General features: G+C 36.0%; 1 protein-coding gene across 2 annotated transcripts in view; it reads left to right on the top strand.

The window, feature by feature from the left end:
- Window positions 1-661: 661 nt before the first annotated feature.
- The window catches only part of LOC120628963 (palmitoyltransferase ZDHHC8B), a 29200-nt gene continuing 12797 nt past the window's right edge, over window positions 662-17064 (top strand). For both annotated transcript variants that reach the window (XM_039897666.1, XM_039897667.1), the window contains exons 1-5: window positions 662-827; window positions 3063-3181; window positions 13162-13319; window positions 14834-15006; window positions 15732-15926. In XM_039897666.1, the coding sequence (XP_039753600.1) occupies window positions 736-827; window positions 3063-3181; window positions 13162-13319; window positions 14834-15006; window positions 15732-15926 (737 nt within the window). In that variant the 5' untranslated portion in view covers window positions 662-735. The remainder of the gene's footprint in view (window positions 828-3062; window positions 3182-13161; window positions 13320-14833; window positions 15007-15731; window positions 15927-17064) is intronic.

The following is a 17064-nucleotide window of genomic DNA, read 5'->3' on the forward strand; positions in this document are numbered from 1 at the left end:
CGTTGTATGGGCAATGAGTGACTTTACGACCATACTCCCCGCGTCTTTCGTCCGCATTTATGGAGGTTTTTACAAATCCCGTAGAAACCTTTCTTTTCAGGGCAGGCCTTTCTGCAGGGCTAGGGCACGGACGGGAGATAAAAATTATATCCCCCTGAGAAGGGATTTAATTAACGTGCCCACCTGCTAAATCACTGTAACATGGAATAGGAGAATCTCACCCCCGTTTATATTATTTGGATTTACACATATATTATTTGGATATTATTTCCACTTGTGCGCCAGTGCTCTAAGAGTTGATAAAGCTGTGGAAGAAGATAAATTTATATCCTTTCCCCGGGGATATAATTGTCTCCTGCCCATGCTAGCCGTGCTGAGGTAAAAAGTAACCTATGTTACTCTCCGTGCTTGCCAGATTTTCTTTCAAATATCAAGTTAGTTAAGGCTTAGTTAGTAAGGGATTGCGTAGTTAAGGCGTGAAGAAAGGACAAACAGACGAAAAAACACCAGTAAGGAATATTTATCAAATAAAGATATTTAGTGTTTATATACTCATTGCTCTTCTTAACCAAGATCACAGCCTCAGATACTCGGCTCTCCACAAGATGTCAAAGTGACTGGCTGCCAAGTGCCAGTGCCACAACTTTGTCTGTCAAATTAATAGGCGCGGCCATGTTGGTCTGTAGTGAATAAAATCGAGATATTTCGCTTTTAGGGAATTAGAATTGACACAATATGCCCAAATGCGACCTAAAAACGAGATACATCCCCGCGACATTCGCTTGGACATTACTTTTGGGCACCACGTCTCTATTTTTTTATTTTCCGTGAGTATACATTATGTCGATCGGGTCCGATCAGTTTGATATGACAACTTTCACATAAGATTGTAGAATTACTTCTATTTTTATCCCTGGCCTGCCTTTGCCCTAGTTGACTTTTTGTGTACGCTATTTGCTTTCCCTAAAATCATGTTAAAACACGCCTGTACGATAGTGGGTATTTGTCACTCTAAGGTGGTCATTATTTACACCACAAAGCATCTAAAATTCCCATCGAACCAGGTATCATGATGCTTTATTTTATCCCGTACCATATATATGTAGCCTGTGCCTAAATTTGTAAAGTGAAGTGAGAACAAAAGATTTGAATCAATTACTATGAATCATTTAACACTTGCTCCATAGGTTCCATATACAAAGGTAGCATATACAAGGTAGCACATACACAAGGTTCTATAAAATTGCAAGTATAATTTCCATTATTTATATAGTATTTTGTTGTTTCATGTAAAGATATGTTGAATTCTCGCTTTGTTATCATTGATTTTGTTAAATTATCACCTATGTTTACATATATCTATTACTATAAAGTCATACACTGTAATGTTTATAAGATTAACTGAAGTTAATGGGGTAGGTTATGAACTGTGTAATTTTTAAAAACTGTGTTCAGCTACATTGTAATTCTATGAAATTCAAACTGATTTGTGAATTGATTATTAATATTTTGTAAGTATAACAACACACTTTGAACAGAATATTTTTTATTTTTTCCTAAACAAGGAAAATCTTTAACTTCCTTACTTAAACTATTTACGATTCACCATGTCTTTATATAAACAATAAATTTTATAAAATGGTCATTAAATAGTCTTCTCTTTCTTGCAATCCAACACTATGTGGAGTTGGCACTAGCACTCACTCACTTTTAACTTTTTTTAACATAGTCAATCCACAAATAGTATTCACCATCATCACTGTATTCATCAAATCAACCTGTGCTCTGTAGTGGACCTACAGAGTACAGGTCTCCTACAATGAGAAGGGGTTAAGACCTAAGTCCACCACGCCGGACCAGTGAGGATTGGTGGACTTTATACACCATTGTAAACATTATGTAAATCAGGCATTCAGGTTTTCCTTCACCGTTGAAGCAAGTGATATTTCAATTACTTAAAATGCAGGAGTTGTGTGCTGGGATGTGATGTTGAGCTCTTACCCAATGCACTATCACAACTGTCAATAATATTAAATTCTAATAAGAAATTCAACTTATCCTACTAAATGAAACATCCCCTCATTCACATGTCTCTTTAATTAAAATATTAATCTTTCTTTCTTTCTTTTTAATTAAAATAATAATTCTCACCAATTTACTACGCTTTCTCTTTGTTATTCTTAAGGAGAATTAGCATATAAGATGTTACCAGGTTGAATTAGAGATCAAATTCTGTTGTATATGAAATTAAATAGTAATTATACAAACAGCAATTTTTTGTGAAATATTTGAACAACGTTGAGTTATTTAGTCAATGTTAATAATGCAATTTTAAGTAAATTGATCCTGGCTGTAATGTGAAAATAATTATTAACGCCCCACCCTCCCACATGTATTGTAGCAGTGTGGCCGACCTATGCTCTTAATCCTTAAGATCCCAGGAAAGAGGAGGTCAAAGAGGATAAGCAGTGTGATATTGATATTCTGAACAAGTTGTTGGAGAATATACAATCTAATTGGGCAAGATTTCCAATATAAGTTTAATACTATTACTGTGCATGGACAGTAGACAAAAACTATATCTAACAATTATATCCCCTGGCAAGGGATAAAATTAACATGTGCACCTGCCAACAGAAAATAGGAGGAGCTTAACCCTGTTTATTCTAACGCATATATTATTTGAATATTATTTCCTCTTTTGCATGAAAGCTTTCAGAATTGGTAAAGCTTTGGGAAAATATAAATGGTTATCCTTTCCATGGCGAGAAAAGTCACCTGCCCATGCTAGCTGTGTAGAAGCAAAAATTTTTATCCACCAAGGGATAAAAGTTACTTGTTCATCTGCCAAAGCTCAGTCATTATAAGCATATTTCAAACACTGCGCTCATGCTTTGAGAGTGGATTAAAGAGAGGGATAAAATTTTTGTCCTCTCCCTTAGATATAAAACTTATCTGCCCTGCTATCACTAGTTAGTGTGTTATTCTATGTGCAGCATTCACAGTCAACATGCTAATATCTTGGAGCCTACAGATTATTTCATAGTTTTATTTCTTTCCAGCTGCCAGTATTATCTGTACAAGTATCCATGGGTTCCTGCATACCAAGGTGTCATAACATTTTTTGTTTTGGCAAATTTTACACTGGCCACTTTCATGGACCCGGGAGTGATACCAAAAGGTAAAAACCTTGTTTATAAACAAACTACTAATAAATACTAGCTTTTAACTATCACCTGGATCAAGCACAAAATCAAAGTCACAATATTAATAGTAAGTAAATAAAACAATGGGCGTACCAATAGGGCTATCATACATCTGCACTGCAGAAAGTGAGTATTTGAATCATATAGCCAAAGACGCAAGCTTCATAGGAATGCTGATCTGCACAGGAATATTTGAAGGAAACCAGGCACAGACACCCATTTTGTTGTGCTTAACGTGGAGTTAGAAACTCGCAGTATCTGGATACAAGCAGTCCAAAACTGTAGCGTTCGAAAATCAACTTATAAAAGACCTATATATCTATCCAGTAGAGGATGTGGTTGAGATGTTGATGATGGTGGAGTAATAAACAATGCAAACTTTTTTTAGGCGTTTGCCTACTAAGTCAATTGACTCCTATTGCCTATTGGTTGCCTATGCTATTGCTTGTATGGGAGCCTACTATTTTTTTATTACTCGCAATTTATAAATTTTCATAATACTTATTTGTCAATTTAAAGTTACTTTGTAACTAAGGACAGATAAATAATTATAAAAATAACTTCTAATTTCACGCTTTACCGACTACCGACTCTATCCACCAGCACAGGCCAATTTGAGAATATGCTTTTTTTAAATGCCGTCATATGTCCACGGTATCATGGACATATGACGGCAGTGGCGTGCATAGAGTGAATGCACAGGGTATGCAGATGATATAAAATGAAGACAATCTCGAGTACGAGTTATAAAAAACTTAAGGATATGCTTTGTAAGTTATGAAAAGCCTACCCTTATTTATAATTCGTACTGGAGAATTTCTTCATTTTATATCATCTGCATACCCTCTATGCACGCCACTGGACGGACGAGAAGCTAACCTCCTATTGAAGCCTTCATTGAAGACGGTAAAAAAATATATAGCTCTCACTTAGGAACAAATGGGCAGGGTCCCATTTGTTGCTTGTAAATCAGAAATTGACTTGCACAATCTATGTTTTTCCAAGACAAATTGCATCACAGCGCCAGACAGTAAGTATTATGCGAATACATAATATCGTTTAGCCGCCAGCTTAATAATAATAATCTCTCGAGGTAACGCAAACCAGATGTAGTCAGTCGGTGCAATTCCGTCAAAGGGTATAGTTTATTCGTGAAAATAATATAGTCGTTTATATTTGGATGATCAAGTTTTAAATGACAATGTGAGATGGTGATAACAAAAAGAACACCGGGCTTATTTTGTTGTGGCCTTTTTCTTAGACCAAGACGCGTTTGGAACCCTCGTTTCTAAAAGTTTTATGTTTACGAATATGCTTATCGTCATCATCTCACTGCCAATGTAACTAATGTTGTTAACGTTTCAAATGTACCATCTATGGGCCTACTCGAATAATGATAGTTTTGACTTTGACTTTGGATAGAAAACGGTGATAGCTTAGTGGTTAGAGCTTCTGCCTCCATTTCGGAGGGACCGAATACAATTTTTTTTAATTTCCCTTGACTTGAATCTGACCTGGTGACCAGTGATTCAGTCCAAGATGGCAACGGGTTAACCTTTCAAGGGTTATGTATATTATAATAGACCGATACGCATAGTTGGTTTTTACTGGACATCGTAATGGTACGCTCTTGGCGGAACGTCTTTGTCGGTAGGGTGGTAACCAACCACGGCGAAAGCTAGCAGTCTAGACCAGAGCTAATTCAGAAATAAAAAAAATCCCAAATTGCCTCTACCTACTGGGAAACTACTACAACCTTTTTTTAACTTTTCTTATAATGTATACAATCTTTTCATTACTGTTAAAAGTGTGTTTTTAAAATATACAAAAACAAGTGCGATTAAAAAATTAATAAAAAAAAGACAAGTAAAACAAAATTACAGACAACCCACTTTGTTATACAACATTGTTATACAACAAAAAAGCAAGAAATAAACTTCGTGTTACATAGTAGCAAAGAAAGTATACATAGTAGAAAAAAACGGACTTAAAGTTATGTGTTGCCCGTGAGGTTCCACGTGACAGCTATGACGTCATGACAATTTCGACATGGTTAATCAACCAACGATCAACACAGTTCATTAGGTGTGAATGTAAATTGTACGGATTAAGATAACAGTTCGATGAGTTTACTTTGTGATAGCCTGTTGATATAGGCCATAATAATTACAAACTAATACTACTTTTATAATCGTCATAATCGTCATTAGCAACCCATTAAGGCCCACTACAGGTCACGGGCCTCCCTCTCTGGGCCAAAACGCGCCCTTAAATCTCATACGCCCTTGAGAACATTATAGAGAACTTTCAGGCTATTTATTAAAAGCTTGCTGATATAGGCTAATAATGACAATAATAATAGTCGTTATAATCATCGTCATCATCATCATCATCATCATCATCATCATCATCATCATCATCATCATCTTCGTCGTCGTCGTCCTCGTCGTCGTCGTCGTCGTCGTCGTAATTATCAACCCATTACCACTCTACAGGGTACGGGGACACCCTCTCAGAATTCCAATCCATCGATCGAAATTCCGAAGATCAAGACCGGCTAAAATCGCTAATAGGGTCTGTTGCTTTACGTTTCAATTTCAAATAGGTACAACAACAAAAGAGATGGAAATATACCTCGTTCTATGTTTGGGAATAAATATTTATTCCCAAACATAGAACATATACCACCAAATTGTACTCTCTTAATATGTATTTATATCTTTGTAACTACTTTTTTTTTCTTTAGTGTACAATAAAAGTGTATTCATTCATTCATTCATTTATTCATTCATTCATTTATTCATTTATTCATTCATTCATTCATATGAATCAAATATAGCTTAACCATAATAATGAAAAAATCGGTTCTTCAAACGGCTTAGATAAAAAAATCGGTCCACCCGTTTGAGACCCACGATGATATAGACAGAAAGCGCTCTTTGCGTCGGGGATTAGAAATAGAAACAAAAACAAGCATTAAACAAATTTTATCATGCATATTAATTTCAACTGAATTTGAATGGAATAACGTCGGTATTTAATTATCCGTGGATAATTTCACGCTTGATATACGCTGGCCCGTATAGGGTAAATTGTCCCGTTTTCGTCCGATCAGTAAAGATGCGTAACATGGATGTATCGGTTTATTTGGAGGCCTTTATCTCGAGAATTACTGGTCTGGTTAAAAAAACCTTTTTCGCAGTTCATAGCACAAATGCTTAGGTAGGCTGTAGGCTATTTGGCATCATACTATCCTTAGAAGTCGAGAAAACGAAGAAATAGCGCGAGAAAGCAATGCGTTTTGGTAGATCGCTACTTTTTTATATTTAGGTGATCAGTTTGTTTCAAGAATTATCCGCTGAAGCGACCATAATAGGGCAATCAGCCTTGTAGCAATTAGAATTCGTTAATGATGTAGTAATGATCTCACATTTATTTAATGCTTCATAATGGGTGTGTAAATCATAATTTTTCTTACACCTTATTGTATTCAAACGTGGCTTAGCCTTTACCACGAAAAAATGTTATAATAACGAATTTAAATAGTTCAATTGGAATCGGTTTTGTCCTTCTCGCGGTAAAAGAAGCCGAGATTAGGTACTGAGTACCTTCTAAGTCATGTAGGTTCATGGTAGATTTTAAATCAAAATCGGGTTAACATTTCCGAAGAGCTGGCTGGATAAGTAGACAGAAAGAAGGTTTTTTTTATTACACTACAAGTTAGCCCTTTACAACTATCTCACCAGTAGGGCTTATTTGCGCGCCACAATTTAGTACCTAATGTCTACCCATTATCTCGTCTATCTTTATGGAAAAATACGTGTAACGGGTAGAGATAATTATCTCGTGGCGCGCATGTTAGTCCTAGTGGTGGTAAGACGAAGCAGTCTAAGGTGGCAGTGGACGAACCCGTTAGAGTTATGGCAGTTTCGTCCGGAAGGTATACAACGGGTTCCCCGGTCGCCTTACAAAGCCAACAAGAGGGACATGCCGTGGTGGTTTTTAGTTTGGGTATACCCCTTTAAAGGGGGGAGTCCCACATAAACTCCGTCCTGCTCAAGGGTCGGAGGTAGCAAAAAAGCTTTTCCACCGAGCAAAAAAAAAAGGAAGGAACGGCTATAACTAATCGTTAAACCCACATCCCTAATCGGTGTCCATGGGACGTTGTATCTGGAAGCTGTATCACTTTACGGCACGAATATGTACTTGAAATTATTTATTTGCAAAATTGAACTTAGATTTGAATTACACTATAGAAATTGTGTACTAAACAGAAAAAAAAGGTTTCTTTATTTAATTTACTGCATAGTTAACTGTATCGCTTTGTTAAAATGCTCTTAAATTGGTTGTAATTGTACAATTCCAAAACATAACATTAACACTACATAACATAACATAACATCGCGATTCCCGTTAATCGAAGCAATCCGTTCGTAGGAATAACTTCAATAAAATTGTTCTTGTTAGACTATTCTAATCGTAAAAAGATAATGTTTTGATTGTACCTTGGCAAGTTATAAGTGTTTTGTATAAGACATTTTCCCACAGATTCCATTGAGAGGTATAAGTGGGTGGTGTGGTATACTGTGTATTGTCGTTTTTCTGTTTCCTAAGATCACATTTTATTAATGCTTAACTATTGTATTCTCGGTCTAACCTATAACCAAGTCTCTGCTTATAAATATAAGCATATTAGTACCCACCGATGTACACAGCGTGTAACCGAATTACAAAATAATATTGAAGGATGCATTTATATTATTTATATTTCATAAGGAACACCCTGTAGAAATATCAAATAAAAGAAGCATATTTATTTTTCCATATAAACGAATTCAAAACACTAACAATGTGTTTACTTATGACAACCCTATTGAAGATAAAAGACCGACACACGCATTGTACCAAAAAAAACCGCATCGACTTATTTTAGCAGTGAACGCCTCAGCGTTGCCTCGATTTCGGCAAACATTTTATCGTTATTTTTTTTAAATAAAAAAGCTGGTTAATTGAGTGGACCGAATGTCTTAATAAAAGTCAATGTAAATACCGGAAAAATAATAATTACTACAAAAAAAACAGATTCTAAGGACGCTTATAGCGAGAACATAGTGTTAGCCAAAGTTATCAGTAAATTGACCAGCCAGTAACCATTGATCCATTCCTTTATTTAATTTACCGGTTTTTATTGACCGAGGCACTTGACCGGTTTTTCTATGAAAAGGTGCTAGCTTTAGCCCGCTTTCGTGAAATGGTTATATGAGTGAATAATATCGTATTACAATTTAAATTGTATCATGTTAATCAATGGGCGTCTACTACTAGACAAAGGTCTTTTCTAGGGTTTTCTAAATGCATTGGTCTTGTGCCACCTCGGTCCATCGGATTTCGTTAATTACATTTTATAATTAGTTAAAATTATTTTGATTATGTAGAAACGAATACACAAGTTTATGATTTAGAGTTACGTAGGACCAATGCTTTATAAGATACACTACGTTTATCTGAATACATAATTTTATTAATAGTATTCTCACTTTGTAGGTATCTTCACCTTAGCGATTCTCTTTCGCATCAATACCCAAAACCATGTTTTTTCCTCAGGCGAATTGTCGTTGCGCTGTACATTAAGAACGGTATTTTATTTATCCATCTATATTAAAAGAATATGCACAGCATTATATTCAGTAACCCTGAGTATCCCATACACCATACGAAGAGAGTACAGCTGTACTGTACAAGCCGTAAATAATTATTGTCTTTCATGTTAGGTGAAGTGTGCCCGAACACTTCGTAACTATTCCGACGTTGTGCCACGTTTATTTATAACTACCGAACCGTCTCGTCTTCGCACGGGTGCATTGTAGATATTACTGTGGGGGCATAAGTTTATATATCTCATAAGGTTAAGACAGCTTTTGAAATGTGAGCCCATGAAAATATGTTTATTACGACATCGCATTACAAATCTTTGTATTTCTTTGCTTTCCTCTGTTATAATATGCACGTCTACTACATATAAAACGTATGGATGAACTATACGGTTTATATGTAGTAGACTTGAATCACTCTACTATTTCCAAAAACAACCGTTCCGTAGTTTAAAAACTCTAAGCATCCAAAAATTGGAGCGCATTAATTATATAAGGAAGATAAAATAGATGCCCTAAAATGTTGTGCCACCGTTCCGTAGTTTAAAAACTCTAAGCATCCAAAAATTGGAGCGCATTAATTATATAAGGAAGATAAAATAGATGCCCTAAAATGTTGTGCCCGGTGATTAATAGTTTTAGAGAAATCATTGCACAACACATTGTCATTGCGTATTTTTTTATCACAACTTTGTGATAAAAAAAATACGCAATGACAACCTTAAAAGAGGAGTAACAATGCGCTATGCGTGCCTATATTTTTTAATACGAAGTATTTAGCTTTGTTTCTAGTTTCAACTAGGTACTGTTAAACTGCTCCTTTTAATTTGTGGACTTTTTCAACAAGACTTAATAGGCAAAGAATTTTTTATTGCATTCTTACTCCTACAGGAATTGTAGAACCAATTATGGTTTATTATATTATATTAGGGGTATTATTTTTATCATTTTAGTGCAGAACCTTGAACATTTGTTACTAGTGCTTCTGTATAATTAATTTAAGGTGGGATTGGGTTGGCTCGCACTCTCCCAACCTCCATACGATGTTGAATTCACCGGTTGTCGCCGATCACCGAGGTTAAGCAACATCCGGCTCTGTCAGTACCTAGATGTGTGCGAAATAGTTCCCGTGGTACAGCCGCCAGGCAACTGGTTGGAACACCGTGGGGTTTTAGTTGGTACGAGTCCGACATAATCCCCGTGCCTTCCCATTACGCGGTGGTATCCATGACGATTTCCCCACGAGAAAAAAAAAAAGGGTCGGATCGCATTCAATATATTCAGGGGTACTAACGAGTTGGAAGGGGCCTAACATAGATAAGGTGAGGGCAATCAATGTATAAAAGGCGACAAATTTGGCGAATTATTCACTTCGCAGTTGTTTGTTCATTGTAAAGGCAACACGTCCCGCGGACGCTCCGGTGTCGGAAGAAACGAGCCTAGAGAATAATTTTTTTGGTGTAGAGTATAAAGATTGACGAAATTTTAAATTGCACCGTTCAGATTCTCCTGCTTTTCGTTGAGTAGGTAAACCAAATTAAGCTATACTCCGCGAAAATTCCTTAGCAGAATTTGACGATATCAAGAAATTCCGTAAAGTAACGCCTGCTCCTATGTAAAGTTTAAAATTGGTCCTACTGCCAGCCTATGTTACGGCAATGATTAAGTTTTACATCCATTTTCCCAAACGACTTTCCAAAACAATTTAACTTCAGTTAGGTATAATTTGAATAAGTAATTAGTAAGTAAGTAAATAAATAGTAAAAAGTTTCAACAAGGTTTTAGCAACTTTTCCGTAGCGGTCCTAAATTGTTTCTTCGATTGTTTAGTGCTCGCACGCAAGCAAAAGCTAAGAATGTTCACAAAATATTTTTAATAAAAACGTCGCGAATAATGTAAGCACTCCAAAGTTTTGAATAAATCACGACTGCCTGTGAAAATAGTGAAATACAGGTATCACAGGTATTAGAGGTAAAATAAATTTATGATATATGAATATGGCGACGTGAAAAAATGAACTTGGAGTCACGCTCGAGTAAGACGCACCGCGGTCGAATGCATTTAATTAAAACTGTAGGCCACCGCTGATTGTTTGACATTATTGATTTAACAAATTGTACCGGCGAATCTCATTTGCATCTTGATTTCATTATTGCAAGCCAATGCAAACATACTTGCGACCAACAAAATTGTATACACAATGTATAAACATGCGAATATAAACTTTGTGGCGTTGCGATAAGATTTGTTTTGGACTATGCTAGATTTGCCCTCGGTATGTATGGTGGATTAATTCCTAGCTAATGTAGTGTATTTATTAAATCGGTCATGGCCCACCATTAGTCGATACGTGTTTAATTTTTTATCAGGAAGCGAATAGAAACTAGGACACAAGTAATCGACTCCACATCAATTTACCGTGTTAGTTATACGATATTATTGTATGCGTTAAATGTCCGATAGTTATTTTAATTAAACCCCCGCGACTTCGCCCGCGTACAGTAATTGTCCAGTATAGTTCCTATAGAAATTCTAAATGTACAGTAGTTTTAAACGTTTTTAGTTGCAGATGTTAAAGATTTGTTCTCGTTTTGGCCTTATTTAGTTGTTAATATAATAAAAAAAGTCTGTCACGAGTACAATATGTTCCGTTTAAAATACAAATAAACTTTCATCTCCTATTTAGATATAGCCTTCCGCAAGAATTTGGCTATCGATTGAAAAAAAAAGATTTTTCTAATCTGACGGTTAGATAGACGCGCTTAAACAAAAACAAACTCTTATCTCTACTATAAGCTTTATAAGTCGTATAGATTTAAGTCTGTCAGGCTTCGTTCTTCATTTGCTACTGCCAATTTTCTGAAAATATCCTTAATTTTATAACCGACTTTTACAGGAAGGAGGAAGTTGACATTCAAAAGATTTTCTTTGTTCAATATTCAAATTGTGACATTTAAGACGCATCAACATATAACGTACTTACACAATACACTAAGTCAAAGTCAAACGACAGATATAATGAAAATAAAAAAAAGACACCCGATTTGAACTACATACAACGTATAAATTAAAACCGAAATAATATTTCAGTGGCATTAGAGATACATTATTTACTGTCTCTGAGACTTTTCTGTGAAACCGAAACCATTGCCATAGTTTTACTTCAGGAAATCTACAGCTCTAACGTGACATGCAAAAGAAAAATCAAGTGACTCCTGTCACTTTATTAGGTACGCGTCGCGTAGCGTAGGTACTATGCACGTATCGTGGCTTTTATTTTCAATAGGGTTGTCATAAGAACACAGTATGTTTTGATTTAGTTTGTATGGAAAAATAAATATGCTTCTTTTCATTTAATATTTCTACAGGGCGATTCCTTATGGAATATACTTATGCACCCTTCAACAGTATTTCGTAATTCCGTTACACGTTGTATATTTTTTTTTGTGTAGCCTCGATCACCATCTACCCAACACCCTCTTATTGAGAATATTCTATTGAGCTCAACCACCCTATATCTGTCTTAAGTAGCTGTGAGATTTAGGATCACCTGAACACCATTATATGTAAAAAATGGAGATCACCATAAGTTCTCATGTGGCTCAACAGTCAGTTCGATAGGTCAATGAATTATTGAGTCACATTTAACTTAATGTCCATTTTAAATTTTCTTTTTGTTAACCTGCATATTTCTATCTCATTATAGTACAATTTAAATTTACTTAATTTGCTATAGTCCGCGAAAACCAGACAAATTTGCACCGTGAATTATAGCGGTATCCAAGCACGTTTCGCTCCGACAATGGAGCATTTGGTGTCATGTTTGGATGATCTGTGTGGTCTGCGTTTATTAGTATTTGAAGAAATTATAATTTCACCGTTCAGATGTACCCGTTTCTCGGGTATTATAGCTTAATTCAAAATTCATTTATTTAAAGTTATTATTTTAACGCCTAGTATGTATGTTTGTAGTGACTACCACCGGTTCGAAAAGCAAATTCTACCGAGAAGAGCTGGCAAGAAACTCAGTCGTTGCTCTTTTCCAACATCAACATTTACAATCATTTTTCTATCTTGCGGAAGCGAAGCTAGCTGCTTCCAATCTACTCATAACACAAGCTACACTTACTTTGGGGCTAGATGGCGATGTGTGTCGTCGTATTCTATATAGTATATATTCTACCTTGTCATTAAGAAATTCATGAAATGTATAGTAACGTCGTAATGTTCATAGTATAACTGAGATTCCGCCAGGCAACACCTGCTTTCACCTAAGCTTGTCTTAGTATAGTTTTTGTCTCCAGCTCCACCTGACGAGGATCGCGAGGACGACTTTCGAGCGCCGCTGTACCGCAGCGTAGAAATCAATGGCATAACGGTGCGCATGAAGTGGTGCGTCACGTGCAAGTTCTACCGCCCGCCGCGCTGTAGCCACTGCTCCGTGTGCAACCACTGTATAGAAGTAAGTGTATTTTTGAAGTTTTACTTCTTTTGCCGCGTTAGGGAAAAATGGTGAGAGTAAATTTTTACGATGCGCGCCGTCACAAAAAACCGACACAATGAAGTTAGCTATAGTCAAAATTTTAGTTTTCCTACAAAAGGTTTGACAGTTGACTTTTAATCATTCAAACAATACCTTTTTTCTATTGTAAGTTTAGTTTTTTTTTTAATAAACTTTATTTAACAAGATAATGCGTTATAATAAAACTTTCAATGTATTATATACCTTTTTTCTATTTTTTAATGTAGTTTTTTTTACAAACGTAGAATACAATTATTGAAAAGATTTTTATCTTGTTATGCCAAAAGTATAACTTCTAACTCGTCTACATAAGTACAAACACGTTTTTTTTAATAAGTTAATAGGACCCATTGTGGTACCTCTACCCATCTCTTATAATTATACACTGGTTTTTGGAGTGTCGACGTACTGTATCATATTTTATCCTTTTATTGAGTGTACAGTACGATGTTAATACAATTTTTAAACTTTTACTACATTTTCCAAATTATACTTATTGTCACATTTTAGACGGGTCGTCATATAACGTACATCTATTGGTGGTTTTATTTTGCACACCGTACTATACACTAAAGTCAAACTAAAGATATAGTTACAAAAAATACCGCTAACTTGATTTTTTTCTTATGTGGGGCCTCCCGTTCGATAGGTCAATGAATTATTGAGCCTCCACCCAGTGGCGTGCACAAGAGGGTATGCACAGGGTATCCAGTACGAGTTATAAATATTTAAGGGTCGGCTTTTTAACTCTTACAATGTATATCCTTAAGTTTTTTATAACTCATACTGGAGATACCCTCTATGCACGCCTCTGCCTCCATCACTCCATGGGTCCACCCAACACCCTCTTATTGAAAATATTGTAGTGAGCTCTGTGGAGTACCTCTATCCATCTCCTACGACTGTTGACTATGTGTTAACAGAGTGATCAAGACTTCCTCTCCTAACAGCCTAAAACTGTCTACTGCTGGACTAAAGCTCTGATCGGGGTAGATAGTAGTAGTAGCACAGAGGACGCTGCTGCGTGTTCTTCCATTTAAATCCCTTAGCGCCTCGTACAACAGTATTCTCATCTGCCACCACCGCACAGCGCGATGTATATCAGATTTACTCGATGGAACTTATTTTTTTTTGTTATCGTTTATTAAACTTAAAATTTCACATTTGTACGTTAAATTAGTCTAATTTCAAATAGTTACGTCGCTAAACTCGAGTAATAAAAGAATGGGGAAAGATGTTACAGCGTATGTTAGACGAATCTGAAAGTAATAAGATGCAAAACGTCTATGGCTCCTGATTCAAAAGCAGTACTTATCATGTTTACCTATACTGTTAAATTTTGGTAAAACTGATGATACAAAGAGAATGTTCTTGGTACGTAAACTGAGTGAGAACAAGAAAACGGGATACTTATGTAACGGTGAGTTTAATAAATAATGTTACTGTTTTTACAGACGTTTGATCACCACTGTCCGTGGGTGAACAACTGCATCGGGCGGCGGAACTACAGGTTCTTCTTCTTCTTCCTCATATCGCTGTCCATACACATGCTGAGCATATTTGGTCTCAGCCTCTACTACATCATGAACAACAATAAAACGCTCACGCAAGTGGAGCCTATTGTGTCGTATCCTTTACAACAATTTAATTCTCAGATCTTAATAGATGTAGTAGTACTTAAAACATCGTTAATAATTATAAAAGTATTTATATTTATTAAATAACTGGTCACATCCGGCTCGAAGGACCAGGTCACGCTACCTAGTGTTCACTGTACAGATTGAATAGAGGTAACAGAGAACCACGAAAAAGGCAAATGTTTTACTTCTGTCTATGACTTATTTATTTTCTCAAAATTTAAACAAAGAAATAAATATCCCCGAAAATGTCCGTTGTTCTATTTTTGAAATAAGATATTCGTGAAAACATAGCAAACTCACGAAAAAAAGTCTTCAAAATACTATTCGCGTACATTGTCTTATAGTCTGAGAACAAAAAAATGGGATCATCATCATCATATCACCCCATTGCGGGCTCACCATAAGCCACGAGTCTTCTTTCACTATAAGAAGGGGTTAAGGCCGTAGTTCACCACGCTGGCCCAGTGCGGTGGACGCATGCAATTTTCCTTCTCCGTTGAAGCAAGGCATATTTTAATTGTTTAAAACGCACATAAATTCAAAAAGTAAGAATGCTGGGATTTAAACTCGAAAAGTGAAATCGAAGTTCTACCCACTTGGCTCTCATCCCTTTTGGAGAACTAGTTTTATATAAACTAGATGTATATTAGGTACATATTTCGTTGGTAACGTTTAATACTATCAAGTCTTATCCTGAACTGGTACTAAACAGAATGGTGATAATGGGTATAATCGCACTCCTGGCGATACCGATATTCGGTCTGACGGGCTTCCACATGGTGCTGGTGTCGCGGGGGCGCACCACCAACGAGCAGGTGACGGGCAAGTTCACCGGCGGGTACAACCCCTTCTCAAAGGGTTGCTGGTCCAACTGCTGCTACACGCAATTCGGGCCGCAGTATCCTAGGTGAGAATGCATTTTTATCTTTTCTTTCTTTCAGCTTTACAGCGTCAGCTTAGTCAAGAGTAATTTATCCCCTGAAGTAAAGCACTAGGATCGAAGGGTTTTACGAATAAACGTGGTATAACTTATGATGCATTGTCGCTTAATGAGTAGTATGGTAGGTACGTATTTAGACCTGCTGGCGCGGCGGCAAATTTTGAATTTTGAATTTTGAATTTATAGAAAACTCGCAAGCATGCAGTTTTTCTTCACCTTTAAAACAAACGATATTAATTTGCTTAAAACATAACTCTTAGAACTCTTAAAATGTTTTCTTTCACGTTTTCTATTTCAACTCTTGTTAAACGCGATTCCTACCTTTTGTAGCTAGATTATCTAGATTTTTGGTGGAAGTGATTTCGATTTGATCGTTTCTAGAATGTATAAGTAACAGTAGAAGTACTGATTATTTTTAAGTTTGCAGGACGATTGAAATTATAAGGAACCTAAAAGCCCATATCATATATTCTTGTTTCTTCTTTCTTCGTTTATTCAATGTGAAAGGAAGAATTTGAAGTTTATTAGTTAAACGCCTCGTTAATTATGTTGAGTTTCTTGTCGGCTTTTGTCAATGCATGAGTCTATATTACAAATGACAGTTATAATGGTGTGTTTGCTTCAGCTTCAGTTTACGAACATTATGCTCCCTGTAAAAAAGGAGCGGGAAGCCTTAAGGGGCGATTGATCCATATCTCTCTGTAGCCAATAAGTCCAAACATTTCCAATTCATATCTCAGGTTAAACATTTTGGACCTACCGAAAATTGAACCATCCGTAATTTTGGGTGAAATGTCAATTAAACTTTTTGCGCCTCGATGTACGTCTATGTTTAGTTCTGTTAATTCATGATTTGTGTATAACTAAATTAGTACCAGTTTCTTTAAATAAATATGTGCGAGATATTAAATTTTCAATTTTATTAATAGGTTAAAAAATCGACGCATTGCAAATGGCGTCCAATGACGAGAAGCGACAGGAAACTTATTTTTCTTCCTTCCTCAGTGAGTTTCACAAAGTTTAGAACTCGTAGTTCGTATAACTTTGTTGCTTTAGTTAACACTTCACCCGACAACATGGCATATGTATGTTGCTTTATTATTTT

The sequence above is a fragment of the Pararge aegeria genome, chromosome 13 (assembly GCF_905163445.1).
Source record: "Pararge aegeria chromosome 13, ilParAegt1.1, whole genome shotgun sequence".
Taxonomy (NCBI): Eukaryota; Metazoa; Arthropoda; class Insecta; order Lepidoptera; family Nymphalidae; genus Pararge; species Pararge aegeria.